Source organism: Phragmites australis, chromosome 2 (assembly GCF_958298935.1).
Source record: "Phragmites australis chromosome 2, lpPhrAust1.1, whole genome shotgun sequence".
Lineage (NCBI taxonomy): Eukaryota > Viridiplantae > Streptophyta > Magnoliopsida > Poales > Poaceae > Phragmites > Phragmites australis.
The window spans coordinates 40,411,643-40,438,710 of record NC_084922.1 but is presented as its reverse complement, the minus strand read 5'-3'; the positions used below and the strand labels follow the sequence as shown (position 1 = coordinate 40,438,710).

The window sequence follows — 27,068 nt, the reverse complement described above, 5'->3', positions numbered from 1 at the left end:
GTGGGTGGATGATGACTAGCAGAAACATATGCACTGGTTTGCTTGGTGGAAAATGTGCATTCCGAAGAAACGAGGTGGTATGGGATTCCGGGATTTGTATTGTTTCAATCTTGCAATGTTAGCTAGATAGTGTTGGAGGCTTCTTGCAGAACCTGAAACTCTTTGTGCTACTGTGTTGCGTGCTAAATATTACCCTTCGGGAGACTTGCTAAATGCTCAGCTGAAGAAAGGAGCATCTTATACATGGCAGAGTTTGTGGGCTCGTATTCAAACTTTCAAGAAAGGCTGTATCTAGCGCGTAGGTGATGGCACAAGAATTAATATCTCGAATGATCCTTGGATCCCAAACAGCCCATCAAGGGAAATTATCACGCATAGGGGAGGCATTGTCTTAACAAAAGTTTCTGAATTGATTGATGAGGAGAACAGATGTTGGGATGAAGAGCTGGTATGAAACCTTTTTCTCCCAATTGATGCCCAACGTATATTGAACATTCCTTTAGCTGTCGAAATGATGAAGGATTTTGTGTCCTAGAATCAGACAAAGAATGGGATTTTTTCTGTGAGATCAGCCTATTATACTGAATGGGAATCTCATTATGGTAGGAGTATGGCGAGGGCGTCAGGTCAGGGAACATCATCAAATAATCCTGTTTGGAAGCAAGTCTGGTCGACGAGTGTCCCGGCAAAAATAAATAATAAAAAATTGTGTGGCGTCTACTGCATGGGACAGTTCCATGTTATGCTGTGCTCGCTAATCGTCACCTGATGACGTCGAGCCAATGTCCTATTTGTAAACTGGATTGCGAGGATATTATGCATGCGATTTTTCGATGCCCACGTGTGAAGGAAATTTGGAGCTATTTGGGCATGGAGAAAATAATTGATGATGCTGCTTTGGTTGACAGATCGGGATCGGTGGCACTTGAGCATCTACTTTGCTTGCCGACTCAAAATGCACAATCACTGGCACTCGAGCACCTATCTTGCTTTGATATGAAGGAGCTTGTTGCTACGGCCACTTACTACATCTGGTGGGAGAGACGGCAGGTAACGCATGGTGAGATGATCCAGATGCCAGTTCGCTCGGCTCAATCTATAGCGGCTATCGTGACCAATTACTGCAAGGTTCGGAAGCCCAACGCAAAGATCAAGCGACACAGATGGTGTAAGCCAAAGGAGGGTTTTGTTAAATTAAATGTAGATACTGCTTTTTCTCTTGATTTGGGATCAGGTTCCACTGGTGCTGAAATTCGCGATGATCAGGGGATGTTTGTCACTGCTAGTTGCCAGGGAATTGAGGTGGTGGCGGATGCACCTACAACAGAAGCTCTGGCACTACGTGATGGAACTCTTCTTAGCATGACAATTGAGCTGCAATAATATCACCGTCAATTCGGATTGTATGGAGGTGATTGATGTTATGAAGGAGGGGGGAAATTCTTTAGGTCCCGCTGCGGCTACATGAAGAATGTGTGTTTCTGTGTCGCAATTTTACAAATGTAATGTTTGATCATTGTCCTAGAGAGAGTAATATGATAGCACATACTTTAGTTTGTGAAGCGTAGGGTCCAAACTTGTGTGTTTGGAAAGAGGATCCTCTGGTTTTCATTCTCTCTTTGTTATCAGACGATGTAAGTTTTATATTGAATCAATAAAGCGCGCCATGAAGGCTTTCCCTAAAAAAAAAGGATCCGGGAAGTGACTGATTAGTCGACTGACTCCATTTACCAATTCACTCTCCTTTTTCACACTGAATTTAGTTTATTGCTTTGGTTTACAGGAAAACAGTTCGAAGGTGAATAAAACTAAGAACACATAAAGCTCGAACATTACTCTTCGGTTTCTAACTATCATGAGCAGCTTCTAAGCCCTTCTATTTCCAATTAGATCAACTGATCAAGTCATGCAAGTGTGCAACTGATCAGCCCGCCAGTGATGCATGGAGTAGCAACTAGTATTGTTTTGCTATTTATGGGTCAGAATTGGTTTGTATTGTTATTAAAAAAAAAAACTATCTCAACGTATTCGGACTGGGCAAATTTCATTGTTAAAAAAAATTATACAACATGCATCAGTCTTGTCCAGTACCGAATACAACTTCAAAATTTAGCCAGGAACAAAGAAAATCCGTCCAAGTTTACAAGCAACTTTAACTTGATTTTACTTACAAGGATCTCCGCATGCAATTGTTCTGTTCTTTATAACAACTCCAACTTATCAAAAATACAGGGGAGTGGCACAACTTACATGAGTGGCTGAAAGGGTTTTTCCTACTTCAAAAACAGCGAAGAATGAGCTATACACCTAATTACTACAGAAACAATCACCATATTTTCCCAGCAAAATGTTACATATACAACTCTATTCATAGATGCATGTGATAACACCTAATTTAACTGTCACGATGGGTATACAGAATCAAATTTGTAAAAGGAGGGGGAAATACTAGCAAAACTAGACGTTTTTCATCCAATAAAAGAACATAAATGGGAGTTTCAGCATTAGTTGTTATGTCAGACGTTGTAGCCCTAGCTCTGAGGAAATGAGCCTGAGCAGCACTTGTACAAGCTCCCGCACCCTAGCTTCTCTGATGCATCACAAAGGACAATAACAATTAATATAAACTTCAGACTACAACAAGCAAAATTGGCATCATAAAAAGCCCAAAGCCAACTCTTAATCTAGTGTCTTTTTTAAAAAAAAAAAAAAAACAGTTATCTACTCCAGCATGTCCTTCTTATTTCAACCAATGTCCCGGCCACAACATCAAATTTAAGTAAAAAAACATCAGAAGGCACATAAAATAAAGTATTGGTAAGACAGGAAATTTTGATTGCTTCAAATCTGATGCTTAAAACGTATGTTTCATCTCTTTTGATTTTTTCTATTTTTTTAGTCTCCAAGTGAGCAGGATCATGCAAAATGTCTCGAATAGGAATATGGAAATAATATGTTTTCCCCAGAGATCCTAAGCAAAACCAGCACTTTAATTAACAAAAAGCAGCATTCAGGGAGGAACCGTGTTTAGAAGAACAGGTTGGCGCTGCCAGTGGTTAAATCCTAAGTTTACACAGTAAATTGGGCAACCGTTTCAATTCAAAATTTGGCAGGAAGCTCAAAGGACATGCCCTGGTTACTTGTGAGAAATTTGCAGCCTGAAGCTAATAATATACACTTTCAATTTTATAAAGGACTTATCCTAGCATTACCGTTATTAAAATGATTTATCCTAAACTTGTTTGGGATTTGTTCAAAACTTGTCAAGAACTGACTCCAAAGTAATGATGACCCCCAATATGGGAACAATGGATTGTTCAAAGCCATAAAAATGCTACGTTTGTTGACTGACTAACAGCAATAACCAGGAGATAGAACCATAGCTGTGCAAGTTTTTTTCCAACCAAGGAAAGAATATGCCCATGAGGTTTCTCTTTCTGTGAATTGCCGAGTCCCTAATATTCGATATCTGGTTATCTATGTACCCTTTTTAGTGCTTGTGGCAGTGAGAGGGTTTTGGTCTCCATCATGTCAGTTGTCACATGATCAGAGCTTTCTAATGCAGCATGGGGAAACACAAGGTGCTGGCTTTGATAAATGGCTACCTTGAAACAACAAGCTCAGAGAAAGTGGGAAGCAAAGACAATAAATGAGACCGTCCATGGGATTTGTTTTTCCCCAAAGCTTCTTTCAGATATGGCGGTATGTTGAGAGCATTAGCTGCATCGATGTCTATGATTAGTCTAGCAAGCTCTTGAAGAACACAAATTGTTTCTTCAATCCTCACACTAGGCAAAGGATGTTCTCCTGCAATCACCGATAATACAACAGATCAATGCAATTTTACAACTTACAAAAGGTAGCATATTCGTAATGTAATCATATAAATTTTGAAAGGTACCTAGGTCATTTTCATCGGCTAAAAACTGACCCAGTATAACCTCACATCGCTCCATAAGAATGGGAATAGAAACTTCGCTGGTTTCTGACACTGTAGCGCACGAGCTTGCCGACACTGTACAGCTGCAATCACAGAAACAAGGTAACATTTAGTTCTAAACTTACAGATCAGAAGACATTAACATTGTGAGGAACACAGAGTACAGAGTTTGCCCATATCTAATTGAGGCTGTCCCCACACAAAGGAGAAATGAAAAGTTAGATGCATGTAAGACTCCCATCCACCCAGTATCTTGTTGGACAGATCACCCACCATTCTCCAAATCCCTCACATGTTACTATGCAGGAAGCGTATTGCTTCTTCAAATGTGAGTCATGCTGCCAAATTATTTTGAAGATGATCTGCACATTGTATTTTACAATAGACTTGCACAATGCTTGCAAGCAAACAAATAAAAGAAAACTACTGTACCTGCATAAAGAAAACATCATCTGCAAACAGCTCAGTGAAAATCTGCTGCAGTGCAAAGGTAAAAGACCAACAGTTTGAAGAGGCAGGGATCCTGTTCGTGAGGCACAGCGATCAAGACAGTTCACAAGCCTTTGCAATACCTGAAAGAATGTGATCGGAGTAAATATGCAAACTAGATGTGAGATGGACACAAGTGAGCATTTACAAGGTCATGCTAAAACTGATTTCCAAGCCACCCGGCTATCAAGTGTCGCATACATCTGCAAAAGGTAAGCAAATACTTCTGATTGACTAACTAACCTCAACTGGAGCATCCTTCTGCAACTTCAGAACATCGTTTCCGAAGACAGTGAGGACACTCATCTCAAGGGTCTCATCAGCTGTAAGAGAGTCAGCTGAAGGAACATCTGATGACAACACACGTCCACAAGAACCGACAAGAAAGGTTTCATACACATCTGCGACCTCCTTCCAGAAACGAGCTCTAGAAAGTCTATATGAGTTCACATCACTTTTACAATTGGCATTGTCCTGCCTCACCTCATCTGTCACAACACGATTGAAGCATTCAGCAGAAATTCTCCAAAGGGTACCCCTTGGATTGTCTCTCCTTGTATTCATGCACCTAGGTAGGCAACTTCCAGAGTAAGCATCAAAGAAGACCACAATCATAATTTCACACACTCATTATCTAGAATATAGATGGTCTAAATGAAGCTTTCTGACATGAAAAATAACTAACAAGTATAAAAAAAAAGTTCTGCTGTTCTGTAATAAGCATAGAACCTTCTTGACGAGTGAATGCATTCTTACTTTTGCATTATGTTATCAGATAAAAAGCAATTTACCTTCCTAGACCTTGAATGACTTCCGGAGAGGCACTAAACCTTTCAGTTGGTGGGGCCTCCAGAAAAAGGTTGACAATGATTGGCACAAGCTTTTCTACAAACAGAATACCCCAGCCACAGCCCACCACACTATCCAGTTTTGAGCCACTGTCATTGAGATGACTTCGCTCAACTGTGACATAGTAAATTAGACATAAAATACTCCGGAAGAAACATACTTCCTCAAACTATGCAACATTGTATATAATATATCATAACATGTCTTACCAAAAGCACGCTTTGCGCCATTTACCAGTGCATCAGGATCCTGTTTGTGTATCTGTTTACTATTTTTCTGGAGGGGACCTTCGTGCCAGTTAAGATAGCATAATAACTCAAGGAGGAGAGGTGCCCACATCGAAGACAATGTAGTTGTTGGGTGTAGCATAGGAACGATTTCCAATATACCACGCTGTACAGCAGGGATGCTACCCTAAAGCATAGAAAAACTAATTGAGACAACAAATTTTAAGCAGGATCCACCCCAACCTAAAGTATGAAAGTTATCAGGATAGAAGCATTGAACAAGAAACATGTTCCAAGACTGTCTACAAGAAAATGAAGATTAAAGGCTTATTTAATGGTGTACTTTCATGCCCAGTGTTCACAAAACCAGAACCGTAGAATAAGAAACATGTTCCAAGATTATCTAGGAGAAAAATGAAGCTAAAGGCTTCTTTCATGGTGTTTTCTCATGCTCAATGTTCACAAAACCAGAACTACGGAATAAAAAAACATATTCTAAGACTATCTATGAGAAAATGAAGACCAAAAGCTTCTTTCAAGGTGTGCTATACTACCCAATGTTCACAGAATCAGGTTAGTGGGTCGTAGTTAGCTTTCCAGAAAGCAACAAGTAAAGCACGTGGTTCAGATAATTTACTGGAAAATTCTAGAGACCCTCCATGTCAGCCTCGCAATTAAGTATTATAAAGATATTAGAAGAAACTTATATGGTTATACTCCATATTCTAGCAAAATAATATTAATGAAAATATACATGCATTGCTATGTATTCGAGAAAAAAAAAGAAAATATCCATGCACGAGCATACCAGTTCACTATCATAATCAGTAGGATTCATGGTACTCTTAATCATCAGATGCATAATGGCCATGAGCCTTAGATACATGTCATCATTAAATAGAGAATGTGCTTGGACATAAAGATCGCCTGCATGAATGAAACACAATTAATAGCTCATTACAACATCTAGTGCTTCGAAGAAAACAACAAAAAAAATGTAAATTACCAAGACCATGGAGGACCTCTTGCTTCACTTTATCAGTTGAGTCATTCTTAAAATTTGGTGAAGTTTGAAGAACAAGTTCATAAATATTGAGAACAGATTTGACATAGGAAGATTCAAGATTGCCCTGAAAAAATATTCATGAAAGTATGAAACATGTATTTCTGATGCTTTTCTTATCTAAATAATATCTGAATTATACAACCAGTCCAATGCATGCCATTTCAATGACAGTAATAATAAATCTTTTTCCAAGTAAAATATAGATCAAGCCGTAAATTCTATCAACATCGAGTAGGCTGAAAGATGCACTACCACCTCAGAGTTGTGAGAACTGAGAAGTTTCTTATAAGTCTTGAGCAGATATAGCAAAAAACATAAAGCAGCCAGTGCACTCGTAAGTCAAAACAGCTATCATGTGACTATGTCCTTAACAGATTGCATTTCGGAAACGATGCCTAGCGCCTACTCACAGGAAACATACAATCCCGACCTAAAACTGTCCATTACTTTTAAACTTGGTTACCTGTTGTCTTGTTTTGGCACAGAAGTAGGATGTCAATACTTGAATACAGTTATAAACATTATGATTTCTAAAGTTACTTTGTTCAATTAAGACATTTAACATAGTTCAGACTTCAAACCATGAGAGCACTATGTTGAACTACAAATAACAATCCGAAAGAATTTCTAAACCTGCTTGTCTCATGTTTATCACCATAGCACCCATTGGGTCGAGGTCCATATAAGCTATTTATCAAACTTTCATTGTGTACAAATTAATGCCAGTTCACATACAGTTCTTCAAAGCAAAATATTAAGGAAAATTGCAGTGGCATGAGAGGAATTCTCCCTAATAATAATAAGATAAAATCTAGTTTGTTCCTAGAGAGTATGAAGCCAGATTTCAGCATCACAATCTAAGCAGGTACTTTCATGGTGAATAAAGCAAGCAGGTTTGCAGGGCTGTTATTCTCAAGTAGGTGCTTCTAATAAATAAGATAGTGATGACAATTCCAGAGAGAGAGAGTAGGGAGGGGGGGTAGAGGATACCTTTGGACAGTTTGAACCAACAAACGTCTGCAAGCAATTTATGGCAGCAAGAGCAACCTCCTTGCTACCACTTAAGATGCTATTTTTTATAAAATCAAGCAAAAGCACCCAACCTGAACATTTTTAAATACAATGAAAAGTTACTTGCAGTTTACAAACTGACAACCAACATAAGTACAATAGGTAGTACAAGAAAAGATTACCAGAAGAAAATTTGCTCAATTGCTGGAGGAAAGGGAAAAAAGAACGCAAAAGCCGTGCTATACCACCTAGTACAAGAACAATAGTTTCGTCCCATTGTTTTTGTGCTGTATTTCGACTGGAAAAACAAACGAAGTAATTAGAAGAACAAACGAGGGATATCACCAAGAAAGCATGCAAGCGTGCAAAGAAATCAAGATTATTTAATGCCAGAGCAAATAAGCCTACAGGGAATACCAGAACCTAAAAAACTAGTATCTAAGTGTATTCCCCCTCAAAAAAAAAAAAAAAAAAAAACTAGTATCTAAGTGTATTCCCTTATCAAGTGTATTCCCTTATCAAGTGTATTCCCCCTCAAAAAATACTACTGAAGCCCAAAAATAAGTCATTTAAGCTTTCCTGAGATCAAGTTACAAAGCTCAACAGCAGTTGATCCTTTCTTTTCTCATAAACAGTAGTTTGAATATCAATTCATAGCCAGTGTCTATTGTTTATAGTTCTCTGAAAAGACATAAACCTGTGATGGATAAGCATATGAACAGCTTTGCCTGCTCGAGTTCCTAGTTCCTTCCCTTGCCACTCATCTCGAGATGAGGTAGATGCCTGGAAAAGAAGGTTTAGCCTAATTCTCATCAGACGAGATTTATGGGGAAGATAAAACATGCTACTTAATTGCATTATTACTTACCAAGTGGGAAACATGTTCTAACATAGGGAAAACATATAACCACAGACAATCTTCCCACATACTCTTAGAAAGTTTTTGTCCATGGGTGCTGAGCGTCTGGAAGAGAGTCCTAACAGCTGAGTTCCGAACCTTGAAATGAACAAACACTTGGCATAAGTTTGTACAACAAAGATCTTGGTATAAAGAAAATGTTTGTTGCCTGCTAACAGTTCAATGAAATGATTCATCCTAGGCTGAAACAACGAATTTTTTTCTTCAGGAAAAAGTAAAATTAAAGTTATTTTCATGATAAGAATGAGAAGTGTGCACTGTATATTTGGAGAGCATACAGAGGATGCCAAGGTTAGCACGATTCATGAGATCACAAGATCTGACATGCAGTGACCTACTCAAAAGATTATCAACAAAATCGTGGATGTTCAAGCACAGAACATGATGTTGCAAAGATGTACCTCAGGACGATCATCCACACCCAATTTCTGAAGGACAGAAAAAACTGAAAAGAAAAGTTTACTATAATCAACGACTTGTTTTGGAGGAATTTGCTTGATTTTTGCCTCTTTTGTTGCTGCACCAGACTGAACCTCTGCAAGCAAAAGAGAGTTACGTATTAGTATTACACAAAATCAGAGAGGATAGTATAGTTATCTGAAGTGACCACACGCCTTCATTTGTGTGATTAGCTTGCTCAACAGATTTGCTGATTAATCCCTTCACGACAAAATCAGTAGCAGTCCACAAAAGACCAACTGCTGTTAAACTTATGTTTATATCAGTTTTCTGAGTACCATAAGCTCCAGTTACCAAAATGCATCTGCATTTGTTGACCAAGAAAATATCAGATAATTGCAACAAATAGTAAAAATAGTCTTGAAGGCATTTGTTGACCAAGAAAATATCAGATAATTGCAACAAATAGTAAAAAAAGTCATGAAGTTTAGGTATGCACGTGCTGCTCTATGAGAAATAATTTATAACTCATTTCAAGATGAGGATAAAACTCTTATGAACTAAACATAACTCTTCCTTTCAAAGCCTTACTGAGTGTGAGCAGCAACAGCCAGAGGATGATAATGAGGAGACTCAGTGATGCGTGCCTTGCTTTTTGTCTTCAGGTTATTTTGGTGTCTGAATATGGACTGTTTGTTGTCTGATTGTGTCGTAATTTCGGTCTATCTAGCTGTTGGACCTTGCTTTCATCCTCTGTTTGACTGAACTGCTACTTCTGTTTCTATCCTTTCGGAATGGTTGTAAGACAATAAACAGTTGTTCCGTTACATGGTAATGGAAATAGGGTATCCCCTTATTAAAAAGCCTTACTGAGAAGCCAGGCTAGAATTCTCTTCTCAAACCTTTGTTTTTGTTAACCAAGCCTCTATTCCAAACGAAGTTTGTTTGACTAACCATTTCAATCAGTTGTGATTGACAAAAAAAAAAGCATCAAAAGTTTCTAGATAGCTGCACCAAATGATGGCAAATGGTTGTTCTGTATTAAGGCACATTTTCTTGACTTTTGACAGCACTAGTCAGGCTCTAATCTTGTATCCAGATCACAACGGACAGGATCGTTACTTATCAATGCAATTTACCAAGTCAGATACACTCGACAGCATGATATCATCTAATTTGTGTGTATTGAATTCCCGTCGTACCTGTTGAGGGTTATTGTATTTGTAATTTGTACATCTGACAGCCTTAAGCACTTTTGGTGTCCATTCAACTATCACAAGATGATTTCATGGTATACTGCCATACTGGCGTGCATGAGTCTCAAACTATTCTAAAGCTGTAACATGCGAAATTTTCTGAATCGTCTTTCATCAGCATTTCTGTTGGTTACGCTCACTTATCTAAGATCCATACCTTGTGGGCTCTCTTCCAATGAGATTGTATGGAAGCCTAGACTTAGAATACTTTGATTTAGTGTTCCTTTTTCTTAATGCATTTTACTTTTGTGCGAACTGATCTTTAAAAACAAGGCATGCCATCCTTAAAACTTAAAAGCAAAGAAAAATAAGCATTTATTTATATAAGTTGAGTGAGTGTTGTTACAAGAAAAAAGATGGAGAAATTGGCAGTGTTCTTCATGCATGGATGAGAAGTTGCAAATCACTACGGGAAACCGGCAAGAACCACAGTGGACTCCCTCAGCATATTCAAACAGTCTCAAGTAATATGGTTATTGTCACACTGTCGAAGACTCTGTTAAGTGAAATAAAACAAATTTTAGATATATTGTTGTTATCTGTGCAATTGCATGTCACTGTAGAATCCTGCTAATCTCATACAAAATCCCTAAAACTCACTGACGACCATGTTAAGTTTACCATAATTTATAGGATCCAAGGTGGTAGATATTTTCTTCCCTAATTTTCCATGGTTCTGTTTTGTGTTAATATAACCAGGGAAAAACATTGAGAAAAGGTCCTCTCATATGCAATAAACACATTATTAGTAGCAAAATGAGAAGAATAGCAAGAGTATGCATTACCCAAAAGAAAAAGAAAAAAGTGAGTTTGAGAGACTTACTCGTCAAGGCATTGCACAGGGATGTTTGCCAGTCCTTCATTCATTATTACGCGTATGCTCTGCAAAGTAAACAATTGTGTTGAAGCAATCTTTAAAAGGCATGATAGAACTTATATCCTAGTAAGAAAGCATTAGGATGTAAAATATATCACTGCATCAAAACTGTTAGGAATAGCAACTTGTATTCAATAGTAGCACCAATAGGGCAATATATAGAGTACACGAGAGAGTACAGGGAAAGGACTCTAATAACCTATACATAAAGGATAAGGACTCTATATTCCTAACAAAAACAATAGCAAACAAAACAAATGAGCATTCAACATTTATTATCCTATGTTTAAGTTTATAAATGTTGCCCACAGTATCATAGTGGCATATTTAATACAGATTTTACAGGCTAAAATTATTTTATTGACATACTAGAGTCGAGCAATGTAACCCATAATCCCATTCCATTTCCATATGTCCATGGTAGACATTAACATTACAGGCCTGAGAAGCTATGCTACAACAACAAACAAAAAAAAAACCCTTCTCACAGAGAACAATCGTATTATGCTAAAACATAGCAGTGAACAATTTAGAAATTTTACCTGAAAGCCTAAGGAGATAAGATCTTTTTCTGATGCATCAGTAACCGCCCTAGAATAAGATGGATGTAAGCAACTAAAAGTAAATGTTAAATTAATATCACGAATAAAAAGCAGTGCCACCTTAACATATGAAGAATGCTGAGCCAGCTAAAGGACAACTTTTCTCCATGTCTCTGAAACAATACAGGTAAGACGATACTGTCTGATGCACACAATTAAAACCATATATGACAAAATAAGTACCTCAAGAACATGCAAAAGAATCTTTAGTGCACCCATTTGAACATCAATATTCTTGTTGGATGAATAGAGGATCACCAATGGAGATAAAACTGCATACTCAAATGATACAGTTTCGCTTTCTTTGACCAACTAGCAAGAACAGGAACAGAAAGGTCAGACAAATCACACGAGCAGAGCAAAGTAAATTTATTGAGCCCTTACTAGGTCTTCTTGAAACTGATGAGGTGCTGAACTGATGCCCTGAAACTTTTCAGAACCCACAACCGAACAAATTGATTGATCTAATGAATCCAGTGCCATATTTCGTAATTGTGGGTTGGAGCAATTGGCAAGCTGCAATGTATTGCCATCACCAACATCATCATTGACATTACATAAAAGGAAAGAAAAACAAACAAAAAAGACTGCTACCTCGAGATGATGAGCAGCAATTTGATCCCATATCGGTTCAACTCCTGGAACAGGATAAACCACATAAATAACCAATAGCAGAACTAATAAGACACAAAACTATGGTGCCAGTAAGCTTATCTCCTAACTCGGCTTCACATTAATTATACTAAGCAGTTAAGACTATAGATCAAGTTCACCAATGGTTCATGAGCTCTTGTGAGCCCAGGTCTTCCTCAATCCAAGTCATTTATTTACATGAACTATGTCATGAAGTAGTAAATTGCTAAGCCACATCTCATGTAACAGCATGCTCATCAAAAGATTAACTGATGCTATAGATTGGCATGAATGTATGATGACCTCAATGCTATACCCAATGGACAAGTATGAGATGTCCCACAAAACAAAAATAGTTTGACACTAGCTGCAAATTATGCTCATCGTTTCAAATTAGAAAAGCAGAAACCAGCATACTTAACTGTTATGTTTAACAAATACATCTCAAGTATATATATGTGATCAATCTCAAGTTGTCGCTGTTTAAAAAATATATCTTCCCTAGCATGTATACCTGATCAAACTTCTAGCACAGATCATAATATCACTGATTTAAGTAGGCTATTTTATCTTTAAAAAATATCCATGCTTCATGCAAAGAAAGCACCCACGATGAAGATTATTGACGAGTATAGATGTCATGCGCTCCACTGAAAATGAAATGCTCCCGATCTGCTGGCCTGATAATTGAGAATTTCCCGATAGGTGCTGACTTGACAATTGGTGCAACGCAGACAAAAGTGATTTCACAGCAGCTATGTTCATCAAGGCTGAACTTTCAAACAACTTCCTCCAACAAAGAAGCAAAATGCAATTTAGCATATGGGCAATGTAGTTAAGAGATGAAAAAGTGCAACATAAAAAAGGCCTTAAAGAAGCAAAAAAAAAAGTTTCCCTCCTGACCTGAGAATTTAAAGAAGAGAGAATATGGAAGTCACTGTACTGTCCAGATGTATCTCTCGAGAGTCTTGAAACAGAAGCTGATACTTCCTGTGAGAGAAACTGGTAGTGTCAACAAAATTATAATACTAACACAAATTAGACAGAGAAAACCAGAATGATCATTAAAGCAACAATATCATGGAGGTACTGTTTGAGGTAATACAATGTTAACAAAAAAGAAATGTATGTCGACTTCTGAATAACACAAATTCCTTGACACATATAATGAGTAAATTGGGGACTAAAGAATGTGTAACCTGGGTTGAAGCATGTGGAGAATGAATAGCTCTATCAAGTGCTGAAAGAGTCTCCAATACCTACAATTCCAAGGATAAGAGATCTACCATAGTAATTCTTGTAACTAAATCATCTAAAAAATGGTGCAACTTAATCTAACTCTCTACTTACCAGAACCCAGGAAGGACCAAGGACATTGTGTAATCGATGTGCAACATTAAAAAGTGTCCTTAGTGCCTGGATTCATAATGAAACAACAGTAAATATATGTGAAAATGCCAATATAACAGTAAGTGATATCACACTTGCTTCCTACTTACCTGCACATTTTTTGGTGTGAGAATAATACTATCACGCTGATCCATTAAAGTTTCTGGTTTCTTTGATCCAGGAGAGAGCAAAATGCTGACATAGGTATAAAAAATAAACACCAATGCATCATGAAAAACCTCAGTACAATATGTCCTAAAAAGGTCACATTCCCTTTAAAAATATTCCATTTTTCGAACTATTAGTTTCCAAATTAAAAATTCCAAAGAAATAGAACCCCTTTTTTGGACAGATAAAGTCACAGATAACCAAAAAAATTAGTGCTATCACACACTTAAGGTGGAAATACAACAAAAAAGTTTTTTAGTCCCAAGCAAGTTGGGGTAGGCTACAGATGAAACCCAACAAGAGCATTAAGGTGGAAATACAATGGACTAAATGTTTAGGTAGGTCATAGACCCCCAAAGTTAACTGTAGACAAATCAAAAGGCTGGAATTTACAAGATGGATGAACATTGCAGCTAAAACCACTAATATATTATAACGTATTTCTGATCAACCATATTACAATGATACGCACCACATCTCATCTCATCTACTAAAAAATGGAAGAGAAACTTGCAGAGAAGGTGGCTGCAGGTAAATGATGTATTGTTCTAACAAAGATATTCGGATATATCATATATGATATATGTCCAGTAATATTCTAGCGAACAGGATACTAGTGGCGTACCTTTTCTTCTCTCCTTCATTCGGATTATTGATTGTAAACTTGCAAAGTGATGCTAGAAAAGAGTTTAAGGGTTCTACAGCACGGAGAACTCCACATGCCTGAAAGAGTATGCATTCCACATTCTGATTGTCAAAACAGTTGATTCAATATAGAGGATAGGAAAAAATGGATAGAAACAGAAAAGCAACAGAACGTCAGTAGTCCTTAAAGTCGTATTATGGGAGGGACACGGTCATTCTCTAAGTGGACTCAAGCAGGAGAATTTTCAAAAGTGTTACAATCACCTGAGTAAACGCCTGGTACCCTTTCAATATTTCTAATATTATAGCTTCCCCTTGTGACCTGTTAATTGGATTACCCATAACCATAAGAACAGGGAAAATAGCATTATAGCATGTAGGTTACAGAAAGGTAAGTGTAAGTTTAAAGAATGACCTAACCTCATCAAAATAAGTGACAGAGAGTCCAGGATGGTTAACCATGTTGAATTGACCATATCCATACAAAGAAGGGCCAACTGCCCACTACATTCCATACTATTTGATTCACATTTTGGTGATTCAAGCTAAAAGGAATAAAAAATAGTAACGTTACATTCCCAGATTCATAATTGTATTCATAAGAATCATCTCTTCTTACCTCACCAGCATCTAGAGCCTCATCAGTCAAAGTAGCAATAGTGAAAACTACACCTAAGAGGCCTTCAAGGGCCAGAGTGATGGTATGTGCTTCGCTAGCAACCAAAACAGCAGCATTTGATGCATCATTATCCATACTCCACTCAATCCCTGTGTATGAGTTTCCGTATCAGTATTTAGTTAACATCTGAGATAACTAAATAACAAGCTCAGAGGAAGTGAATTATCAACAGACTTTATTAACTGTAGATGGTACCTTTAGCTTTACTACTGAACATTCCAGCAACGGCTGCTAGAGTCTCTTCGCTTGAATCTGAAGCCTATAAAAGAAACATTTCAAGTTAAAGGAATAACAATAGACAATGCTCAACTAAAATGAGTTCCAAGAAACATGATCCGCCAACAAAATATGGTAGACAATCACCAACATAAAGAGCATGTTCATCTATTGATAAAAATCAAGCATATTTATGTAGCATCGCAATCAAAATAAAATAGAGATGAACAAGTATCAGTCATCATTTTATTCCAATCATTTCTTCTGAAATTTTACCATTGTGATTGGCCAACAAGAGTAAACATGAAATCGAAATTTTTTTTACTTTATTTTATGTTGAGACAAGGTGAGCTAGACTTGGAAGTTCGCTACAAAGGAAGCTGCTGAAGTCAAAGTGAAAATTGTGCTGCTGATTTAGGTCAAACACAAGAAAAGGGAAGCAAAGATGAGGACACCAAGAGAACTTTGGAAGTGGCACTTAAGAATGACAGAAGATAAGGGCCACATTGTGCAGATGATTTTGTTAAGAATATCAACTTGTATTCAATGATAGCCCCAATGGGACAATATATAGAGTACATGAGAGAATACAGGGAAATGACTCTAATAACGTATGTGTAAAGGACAATGACTCTATATTCCTACCCCCCCTCCCTCAAATGCAACGCGCATGCAATAGCGTTGCATTTGAAAGAGTTGACACTAAGTACTAAACTTAGACAATATAGAACTAATACATCCAAAATCTGAGTGGAGCCTTGGTAATTCTGTCGAATCAAGCCGAAGAAGTACAAAACGAAGCACAGGAGTAGAGTCGTGATGATGCAACAAAAGAATGCCATTGGTCAAGAATCACAACAAAGTGACAACGAGTAGCAAGACAACAAACGAAATTATCACAAAGCTACGGAAAGACCAAGATCACAAAAGAATGCCCTAGATCATGAATTACAAACAAAGCTACGGAAAGATCAAGATCACAAAAGAATGCCCTAGGTCACTAAAGCTACGAAAAGACCTAGATGATTGTTGCATCAATAACGACGAGAAAGGAGTAGCCAAACAAAGACGAACATTTAGCTAACCACAAAAGAAATCAACTAATTGACGAAGAAATATGTGGACTAGCACAGTATAGAAGAACTCAAAGAGAGATCGAGACTTGGATGTGGACGCACCTGGACCAGCTCACTACGAAAACGTTGGCCTAAAGCAACGACACCAAGCAAGCAAAAAGCCAACGAAGCCACTAGCAGGCCCAACACATACAACCTAGTCCAGCAGCAAGCATTGCTTGTAGGCAAGATGCAGCGCGACCAGATGTAGAAGAAGACAACTTGGTGGAGGCGGCGTGGAGCCAGCACCTGAAGACGAGCACGGCGCAAACAGGCGGGAAGCAACACGCGATGAGCTGCTGGCAGATTCGGTGGTAGAGCAACCTATGGCGGAGAGGAGCCGACGGCGGAGGAGCCAACGGTGGGCGGATCAAGCTGAGGTCGACGGCCAACAGGCGAGCCCAAAGCAGCAGGCGGAGCCAGCGGCGGGCAGGCGAACCCGAATCAACGAAGACAGCATCGGGCGGAGCCGGCAACGGGCAAGCGAGCGCGAATCAACGAAGACAACGATGGGCGGAGCCAGAGCAGAGCGGGGATGAATCAAAGCCACAACGGCGACGGATCAAAGTCGAGGCGCCGGATCATGCGGATCTCGACAACGGTGGCGTGGAATCGAGCCAGCGGGCAACGAGCGACGGATGGCGCGTAGAGGAGCATCACCATGAAGATGCGTGGAGAGGAGCTAGCTAAGGGAGCCACAGCGGAGGCGGAGTAGTAGCTCGGCGGTGGATCGGGCGGACATGTGACGATGAGAAGCTCTTGCAGGCGAAGTCACCATTGATGGCAATGACATACGAGCTAGCGGGAGAAAAGCTGACGGCAAGCCACGTTGTGAGCCGCGCGATAGTGAAAAAACCAGAGAACGAGAAGCCGACCGACGAGGGAAGAAGTCGACGGACAATAGAGAGAAACCGGAAGGGAGAGAAATCAACGGTAGGTGGGCTAGATCGGGACAAGTTGAGGCGTCCCAAAAGAGAAAACCTAGCTCTAATACCATATTAGGAATAGCAACTCGTATTCAATGATAGCCCTAATGGGGCAATATATAGAGTAAATGAGAGAGTACAGGATAATGACTATATTCCTAACAGATTGGACATTAAATTAAGAGATACAAGCATGATGATTCTCATATGTCACCGCTTTGCAAAATAGGTCCATATTTCATTGTGAAGCCGCTTCAATTTATGCCTATTGTTGGAATCCTAGAATAGTAATTATGTTTTTTCCATGCATACCCATGATTTTAATGCCAGGAAAGCTGAGAATGTTGAACGGTGGCGATTTCATTTAATAGGGGTCGTTTCGGTCTATATCTACTAAATTCTCTATAATGTTGACTTTCCTTGGTATGTGCACCGGATGAGCTTGAACTTACATTGTGAAATGACTGGCTATTATCTTACTAGAATGAGCTGACCCTATACGGTGGGATTATAACTAAGATGAGGCTGAGGATTGACTAGCAAGATAGTGCAATAGCACACACTTCAATGGAAAGTGTTAAGGCCATGCAATTTGGAATGTAACTAGAAACAGGAGCCTGGCAGTTCTCTCGCAGGCTGCCTTCCATGCAGCTTGGTGGCGTGATGCTGGGGACCAGCAGATGCTGAGAAGTGAAGATGAGAACGAGAGAGAGGATATGAGATAATAGAGGTTATATCTTGCTTGAGTATCTCCCACATAATCAGGATTATTCACAAACAACATCATTTTGATCATTGCCCAGTTGGGTTGAGCAAGGATATGATGCATATCGGTGAGGCAATTCACTGACAGGTCAAGGCGCATCAAAAACCAAGAATAACCAACCTGGTAGAAGAAAGAAAAGGTAGTTTGCACTGGAGTCAGAATACTAAATAATAATATCTGACGATTGAGACGTAAAAACACGAACCAAACGGAGTTTGCACAAAAACAAATAAATAAAGTACAAAACAAAACGAAAACAGAAAAGGTCATGTGATCAAAAATGGTAATAGAAAAAACAAGGAACCAAGGTTGAGAATAACTAGAAGCGCATCGCTATTTAACAAGGATGTTATTGTTTTTTAGCAAGGGAACCAATACCACCTGAATAGTAGCTACCACCAAAGCAAGTGCTCTAACCATGTTCTCCACCACATTAGTATTCACAGGATTCCTGTATCATTACCAGAAGAAGAAGAAATCTGCTGAAGGTCTCCCAAAAAAACATATAAACATAACGTATGCCCGGAGATGTAAAGCACCAATGCAGTGACATGTATAGTAATGAGCTGCAAAAAGGAAACTTCTGGCTAAGCAACAATTCAAAAGATAAAACATTGACAGGGAGCCTTTTCATGGTAATTCTCAATAGATAATTCTTCAAATGAATGAAAAGTATTAGTTATTCCACTAATAGATTCTTTGAATACAACTACTGATGTCAGATACAAGAATCTTCAAAGCCCATGACAGGTTTATGTGCATCCAATCACCAGAAGAAAATAAGGAAGCTTATATAGATATTCTACACTGCTTTTCAGATACCGATTGTTAACGAATACAAATCTTTCGCAAGTCATAAATCACCTTTCATTAAAACTGCGAAGTGAACATTTATAATATGAGAGATGAGTTGCCATGTTGTCCGCTGATTATTACATTTTAAAATCCTAAAACATTTCATGGTATCTTCTATAGGATTGCTTACATCTACTGATTCTACCAAGTAATATCTTTATGGCTGCATCAATTCTCTTACACATGGACAACAAATAGCAAAAATGTGAAATTTCCAAAACCGACTGCTAGAAGGAAAAAAAAGAACAAGTACATCCTAAATTTCTATCCTGCAAGACCAGCATGATTAACAAGCCTCCGGAGAAAAACCATATAAAAAACCATCCATCAGGAGAAGAAAGAAGGATAGACATATCAAGAGTGATTCAAGAATAGCGTTGTGGATATAATACGTACATGTCAAATGTCTGAAACAGCAAGCGCAGAGTCCGGGCTTCTACACAAAAACCCTGATAAAACAAAATTAACAATAAGGGGAAGCACATAAAGATAGATCATCGATAAGCATCAATCTCTATTGTAGCCAAGGAAACTCACCCTCAAAATTTCAAGAACAAGTATCTGATGCCATAATGGTAAATCCAGACGGGTAACTTTTACAAGCATATTAAGGAACACCTGTAAACAGAAGCAGCTTAGAGCTCAGGTGAGATAATATGACTAGATGAAGTAAAAGCACCATGAGCACTCATATAATAGCGGGCTATTTATTCCAAATCCCAATTTAGTTGGTCTGAAGTGTTACATATAGACTAGCTAGCGATTTCAAGCTACAAGTAAAGTAAAATACTATCTCATGGTCAACCATATCAGGGAAAAGAGCTGGCAGGAACTACCCTCAAAATAGCAGAATAAGAACTCTAAGATCTACTGATAAATCAAATTTGGTCACTGCAAACTAAGGGTGATTACTGACATAATAGGAAGTCATGTATAAATTGAATGATTCAGGGGGATCTTTTAGAAGATGTTGCTGACTTATGGTGCTTAATCTACCTCATCTAATCCAACAGGAAAGAATGTTTGTTCTCATTCCCCTACTTTAAGACTAATTCACATGATGCATTCCTAAAAGTATTAAACCTGCGTAGTTAGTCCCATGATTTATTTAGTCTTAACTTCTAATATAATCATTAATAACCATAATAGTTTCCTAAAGCTACCCTCCATAGTAAAGAATTATCAGCACTTCTCGCATTGATCAACAAAAAACTTATCAGAAAAGGTTATAGAATTGGAGCTTCGATTGATCACATTATGGATGGTTTAGCTCAGCTTATTGAGCAACTTACAGATCCATTAGCGTAGTGGGATTCGGATGTATACGAGAATGGGCAAAACAATACCTCACTTTCAGTAACAAGTGAAGAGCTGTAGAGCCTGATGACATGAGAAACCAGACGCAGGACTAAACGACGGAAAGAAGGCTCCCCTGCTTCACCCTCGAGCTGAAGACAAATCAGAAAACAAATCAAGCACAGAAGCCGCTAAGGACCAGTTTTCTGCTGTTGTGTTGTGATGAGCTGCCCTGTGGAATCTATTAGGGAAACTTTAGTTGTTCCAGTAAGATTTTTCAACTAAAGCCCCGTAAAAGATGCTTTCAACTAATTGTTGCATCCAAAATTAAAAATCATAGGTGCTTTTGAAAAGCCGACACAATGCCAAAGAGAATAAAAACAAGATGAGCACATGAAACAAGGTGAGATAGCAAAGAGCCAAAGAACTAGGAGTGCCAGCTTTTTAGATTTATTTATTTTAATGCCAAACCTCTCAACTCCTGATTCAGGCCAAATGATAAAGTGTTTGCCCCTATTAGCTAAAGGACAAGAGCTACTATGAATCTATGATCAAAAGACTACACAGCCCCAATGTAATACTTTCCATGCATATAAGGTTCCAAAAATCATACATGGCAACCTACATTTTAAAAATCAAGAACCCAGAGACGCATCAATGTACTGTTGGAAACGTGAATAGATACTGAATATACAAGCTCATGTTTCTGCATATGAAGCTTGTAACTGTGGTGATGCAATGAAAAATTGAAACTGCAAATTAAGAATGTTACAAGTATAAAAACAAACTCCTGATTTTAATGTACCTACCTCCACATTCGTGCGGAGTGAAGTCATAAGAAGAGAGCAAATTTGATGACGCAAGACCTAGCAGATTTTAAGAGGATCCAAAATTATCGATCATTGATTTAAAAAAATGCCAGATGATAAAAGGTTCTTCAGAAACACAAACCTGCTGGTAAGATAACAATGCCCGGAATATGGCAACATATGTGGATAGCACAAACCTGGCATAAAACATGCCCATATGAGCTTTAGCTTGTTCTATATGCATGTTCTGCACAACACATACAGTTGGCTCGTTCTGTATGCATGTTTTGCACAACATATACAGCCGAGACTCAACCCTCAACTACGGTAGAATGTCAGGATCAGCAATATTTAACTCAAACCCTAGGTAGTATCATGACATTATACAATAACAACAAGCGACTGATCAAACTATTGCAAATGAATGGAAAATTAGAGCGAAATAATTCTGTTGAAGTTGTGTCACAAACAATTTCGTAACTAGAGAAGAACAATCAGTAATATCGTAAATTGAAAAGAAATATAATAAATGGAAAAGAACAAAATATGCACTACCCGCATAACAGAAAATATTGAGACATCATGCAACAATCCAGACTTTGGCCATAATTGCAACCAAAAAAACTCAAGTCCATATGAGTCACAAATACAAGATATACTCGTTTTCAAATCTGAGATAATTATAAAATCTAGAAAGAAATTGCAACAAACCATAAAGTATTAACTGCATGATGCATCAAGAATCTTTTGTTCAAGTATGGAACCATCCGTCTGCAAATAATTTGATGCTTTGCGGATGCAAACATCAAGACCTCTTGTTGGAATATGGGAACATATTTGTGATGATAATGTAGGCCTATGCAACTTACAAGGGTCATAAGTTCATGAAAAGTTTAGAAGAAAAGCAATATGACTCTATAAGAGGGATTAGTGGAGTTTAAAGGCACGCAAAGTCAATATCATTTTCTAGGACTTTGGTGTGTTTATGATGTCCTTTGCAATTATCTTTTTTCCGAAACTCATGCCACACAAGAAGCCAGCACTAAAGATCAGCACCATTGCCGCCCATCAGTTTCACAAACAACATATAACAACAGCGGCTCAAACAAAACAAAAAAATTGAAGCAAGACTTAAATTTCAAAAATAAAATATGTGATAGTGACAACATTTAGAATGCTTAAATTATCCCGAAAGTATGCCAAATTTTCCTTCTGGAACTTAGAGAGCTTACTCAAGTATGTCAAGGGCAAATGTCCTATGCAGTGAATGAACACGGAGCCACATAGCCTAGAGGGAAAAGGTTGGGAGTTACCCAAAAGATCACATGGAAAAAATTATAGAACACTTCATATATCCCTATTTACTGAAGAACAGAGAAGGTGCTAGAAACTGTTCGCACATACAGATCCACCTGCAGCAAGAGCTGTCAGGTCTTCAAGCAGACGTAGTCCAAGCTTTCCAACATCACTCAGATTCTCCCTCATGGTAGGCTCTCCAGAGTTACTTGCTAGTGATCTGTCATGTAATCTAGGTTGAATCAATAGAGCAAAAAAAGAGAAGCGCAAAACCAACACACAGAAAAATGACATTAATTTTCTGTTGTACCGGCCATGTATTTGGTATAAAATATCTTTTCAAATCTAACTAGAATGAAGAAGTCGTATGTATGAAAGCAAAATATGTACAGCTTGTCTTATCATCCATGTCAACTACAAGCAAAATTCTAGCATGGTGCAAGTAATAAGAATCTAGCAGAACGCATGCAGTGCAACTTTGTCAAAAGGCAAAAAAATGAATCGGGAACAACAAACTTCAAATATGAGTGTTTTGCTTTTCTAGCCAAAGTTGATCTACTTTGTCATAATGTCAACTAGCAGCTAAGAGTTGCCTTAATAACTTAATCAATAAAGAAATGGACAGAGTCTTACAGTGCGTGACAAAAGCTACGAGTGACGTTATCCGCAACAGAGCTAACACGCGAACTGAGTCTTGCTGAAGAAGCTTTACCGGAGGGAAGTGATTCGGCGCGAATAACATTATCAAAGACCAATGCCACTGCTTGTCTAAATGTAGCTGCTGCCGTACTAAATGAACAATATGTGATTTAGGATATCACAATAAGGAACTGGGAATCAATGAGATAACAATAAATGCCATTGAGCTCACTTGCGGACACTGTCAGAAGATCGACTGCTTTCAAGTAGGTGAAGGCATATGCCAAGAGCTTGAGACATGCTCTCCTGAAAGAATATAAGCAATGTACTGAAAAGATAAGCCTACGGATGGTAACATTTTCAAGATCATGATAAGGCATTCAAGACATTACACCGCAACTATTACTTGGGCTTCAAAGAACTACCCAAAGAAACATTCAAGATTCAAATACAATCCAAGAAGTAGCAAACAGATATGCTCCCTCCTCCCGGCAGACTTAAAAGTTACTACTTTACTAGTGGAGTTACACTCAGAGACACTTAGTCTCTTTACCATTTCGGGTAACAATATTTATTCTAGAGCCAACTGAAACATATTGGACAAGAATGCACTGTGGTTTAAAATATTAAAATCTCGTAACTCAAACTCCAACAGCCTACACTCAAAAAAATGAAAAAGAATAGTAAAATACCCTTCCTTTTAGAAAGAAGAAAAAAAAAAGGTAGCAGTGCACATAATCCAGATGAGAAAAAAGTCAACAGTAGTAACAAGAGGTGGTGACTTGTTGGCTCATTATTGCTGTCTTATGTTTCCTATTTTGATAGATAGAAGCTTCCACATGTTGTAAGGTTAGCTAAAGATATGACACGTAAGAAACCTTCCACACAAAAAAAAAACTATAACCATTGATAGTTGCTACCTCACTTTCAGGATGTAGATGCGATTGAAAGAGAATCAACATCGTTTGCAAAGTCTTTAGTTGAACAATCTCATCTGTCATCTCTGCATGCTGCAGTGAAACAAACACCAGTTTAGAAACAACTAGTTCAATGCTGTAGCTAACTACAAGAATATTATGTAAGTCAAATTTTATCAAAAATGTGCACAGAGTAAAACAAGAAAGAAGGTCCTAATACAAAAATAAACAGCTATAACAAACTTCTAGTTTGACAAAAGAAAGTTTGAGATTTTTGCCTTCAGAAAACATATTGTCGAACTCAAATCAGAATAAAACTAAATGACACAACATTCAATAGATAACACAGAATATCATGTTTGATTTGTAAATTTATCTAAGACGAAAATTTCAAAACAAACAGAGTGAGAGGTATGTGGGTCAATAAGTGACCAAGAAGGCAAGAACTCACATCCTTCAAAGTCGCTAGTATCTCCTGCAATGCAGATGATGCAACAGCACCATGTGATATAAGCTTTTGCAAACAGGATAGTCCTATTACACTCAGCTTCACTGACTTAACACTGCATGCCATCAGAAACATCCGCAGTATATCTTCATTCTGAGCTATTTCACTTGGGCTGGATAGAGATCGGAGCTTCAAGATAAAAAGAATTGAAAATACATGTCTTGTCAGGGAACAAGTAAACACTACTTATACCACATAAGATATAGCACTACTCAGCTCAAAAAAAAAAGATATACCACTACTGAAAATGTATAAAAAGGTCACAAACTACCAGTCTTTTGCAGGAATAACATATTTAATAACAAAAGTTACTGTCCTGGAAGAAAAATAAAAGTGTGCTCAACTAATCACTCTACATTTTCTAGCCAGAATTTTGACTTAATTTGGATTATGAGAGAGAGATCCTTGGTACTAATAAAGATTAAAGAAGCTTGAACAGCTAATGTTGGACCGACTAGATGGATGTGCTTAATGATTCTATGGCAAAATAACAGGTATGCCTTAGATTTACCCTAAAGCAGATAAATGTTCATGGAATAGAACCAATAACTGGTAACATTTTTCATAATAACATCAAAAACCGTCTCATACATATAAAATCAAAATAGGATAGTGGCAGGTGTTTCCACAAGTTTAAACTCTCCAGCAAAGAGCATTAACATGGATGTTTCAAAGTACAACCAAATGGTAACTAAAAGCCTACGAATTTGTCTGGTAGTGTACCATGACTAACGAAGAGTTCTTAGGCTTTTTTTCCACTGATGATTTGAACAACGAAGTTATATTCAACACTCCCCCAAAAAAATCACACGCAAAAGGGGAAAGAAACACCCAGCCACGCATAATGGAGTTTCTTAATAGCACAAGAAATTGTACCAACAATCCTTCATTGGATATAGTTCCTGAGCTAAGTTTGGAATTCCATACGAGCCATCCAACACAGGACTACTAGGTAATAAATCCTTCAACTTGGAGAAACCAATAAAGTTCTTCCAGCTCCACGTGGTTTATTCCTCTTTGGGCATATGATGCTTAAGCTTTCCGCGGAACCATGGAAACTGTGTGCATTTGGTCTGAGCTTGAGATTTTCCACTCCAACCAGATAAAGTCACAAAATCAGTTGCAAACATCCGAACCAAAGCAACCTAACCCTCCAACAAACCATCAAACTCCGCTCAAAACTATTCATCATATTAGAGATTCTACACCCACCTAGTGGCCAGACCTGTTTAAGCACTCGTCAATAAGCTTACTTAACCACGATGCACAAATTGCAGTTAAAAATTTTAAATCCCACTCCTCAGAGGTGCAATTCTTCTAAGTAAAATCGGCCTGAAAATTAGTTCTCCCGCTTGAGATCACCAAAAATCATCCGGTGGGGCAATCCTACTTCCATATCACTAATTCATAACACACTGCTATCGCAGAACCAAACCAGAACTAGAGCTACCAAAGCCAAACAACCACTTTCAGATTCCAATTACACGTCTAAATGGTCTGATACTACTCCCGTTGCTAAATGGATCCAGAACGGGCGACCGAGGGACTGGAGCGCGAAATGGGTGGCGGCGGCGTGATCACAGGAGAATACGGCGCGGGCTAGGAGAGGCGGACCTTAAGTATAGCGTGCTCGGCGGCGTGCTTGACAGCGGGGTGGCGGCGGCGCGCCTCGGCGGAGAGCGCGCGCAGATCGGCCTCCAACGCCGCCATGAAGGCCATCTCCGCCTCCTGCTACCCCTGCTCCTCCTCAAGCACAGCAGGGAAGCGACGGGGAGACTAGGGGTTAGGGTTTTGGGCTGCCCTTTTGGCGGGGATCGGAAGCGGGAGGACCGGATGGGCGCGGGGGGTGGTGAGATCTGAGGAGAGGCGGGGACGACGACGAAGAGAACCTTTATGTGCGCTCGATGTTAGTTGCCTTCTGTGTTTTGCTTTGCGGGAAGAAGGTCGCAGGACCGTTCGATCTCGATCTAGCGATTAGCTGGGCATCTTGATCTCTAAACAAATATCTTTGTAGTTTTTTTTTTCCGGAATGTCTACACGTCAGTTGACTCAAATTTTCTAAAATTTCAGTCAACTACACGGTTCGTTGGATGCGTATCCAACGGTGCCTGGCTTTCTTCTCCTATGCTTCTTCTCAACGCTGCACTTTTTTCTTCTCTTACCAAAGTCCACACCAGACCACGAAGGTGAGTTCCCTCCCTTGCCGCCATTTTTGTCTCCGGCGCTGTCGCTCATTGCCACACTGCTCGGTTATGGTTAGGTTTGGGAGGGAGGGGATTAGGGAATGGAGGGACGAGGCAAGAGCATAAAACCAACAGTTTGGCACCATCGGATTAGCATCGCTACGGTCGGTGGCAACCAATTTAGCGGCGAGAGTGCCACGGGGAGTCGGAAGAGGAGGGCGAGGCGGGGGGAGCTGCGAGAAGAAATACAAGCTGTCTTAAAGTAGAAGATGATGTGAGGTTTGTAGGATCTAAATCGAATGGTGGGGAGCAGTCAGTTAAAATTTGCTTGATTCTCTATCGACTGGGGAGGAGAAGCCCCCTTTTTTAATGGAAAAGAGAATTCCATTAACC

At 38.7% G+C, this 27,068-nt stretch overlaps 1 protein-coding gene across 3 annotated transcripts; it reads right to left on the bottom strand.

Moving 5' to 3' along the window:
• Window positions 1-2,178: 2,178 nt before the first annotated feature.
• On the bottom strand, window positions 2,179-26,429 carry LOC133908854 (uncharacterized). Of its 3 annotated transcripts, none has more exons than XM_062351039.1 (44): window positions 26,107-26,429; window positions 24,436-24,621; window positions 23,988-24,077; window positions 23,300-23,373; window positions 23,062-23,217; window positions 22,537-22,660; window positions 22,365-22,420; window positions 21,275-21,329; window positions 21,133-21,189; window positions 20,374-20,475; window positions 19,565-19,645; window positions 19,424-19,476; window positions 18,554-18,623; window positions 15,345-15,408; window positions 15,090-15,238; window positions 14,891-15,015; window positions 14,735-14,792; window positions 14,451-14,548; window positions 13,768-13,852; window positions 13,619-13,684; window positions 13,468-13,527; window positions 13,172-13,258; window positions 12,880-13,054; window positions 12,230-12,273; window positions 12,020-12,151; window positions 11,819-11,947; window positions 11,696-11,748; window positions 11,576-11,624; window positions 10,980-11,038; window positions 9,114-9,264; window positions 8,903-9,034; window positions 8,451-8,579; window positions 8,280-8,365; window positions 7,765-7,880; window positions 7,562-7,674; window positions 6,512-6,635; window positions 6,314-6,432; window positions 5,488-5,692; window positions 5,221-5,392; window positions 4,673-4,997; window positions 4,373-4,512; window positions 3,902-4,023; window positions 3,606-3,807; window positions 2,179-2,590 (listed from the first exon to the last, which is right to left on the bottom strand). In XM_062351039.1, exons 1-44 carry the CDS (start codon window positions 26,209-26,211, stop codon window positions 2,512-2,514), a joined length of 4,857 nt encoding a protein of 1,618 aa, XP_062207023.1. In that variant the 5' UTR covers window positions 26,212-26,429; the 3' UTR covers window positions 2,179-2,511. The 3 variants fall into 3 exon arrangements, with proteins under 3 accessions (XP_062207023.1, XP_062207024.1, XP_062207025.1); XM_062351040.1 differs by having other exon boundaries at window positions 22,537-22,648; XM_062351041.1 differs by lacking the exons at window positions 23,062-23,217; window positions 23,300-23,373; window positions 23,988-24,077; window positions 24,436-24,621; window positions 26,107-26,429 and having other exon boundaries at window positions 22,533-22,647.
• Between the last annotated feature and the right edge of the window lie 639 nt (window positions 26,430-27,068).

Excerpts from the sequence above, each read along its gene's own strand:
- LOC133908854 (XM_062351039.1), bottom strand. The coding sequence starts at position 26,211 with ATGGCCTTCATGGCGGCGTTGGAGGCCGATCTGCGCGCGCTCTCCGCC. Across the intron at positions 11,948-12,019 it reads ATCAGTTTCAAGAAGACCTA|TTGGTCAAAGAAAGCGAAAC; the intron begins GTAAGGGCTCAA and ends TGTTCTTGCTAG. Across the intron at positions 11,625-11,695 it reads AGCATTCTTCATATGTTAAG|GGCGGTTACTGATGCATCAG; the intron begins GTGGCACTGCTT and ends ATCTTATTCTAG.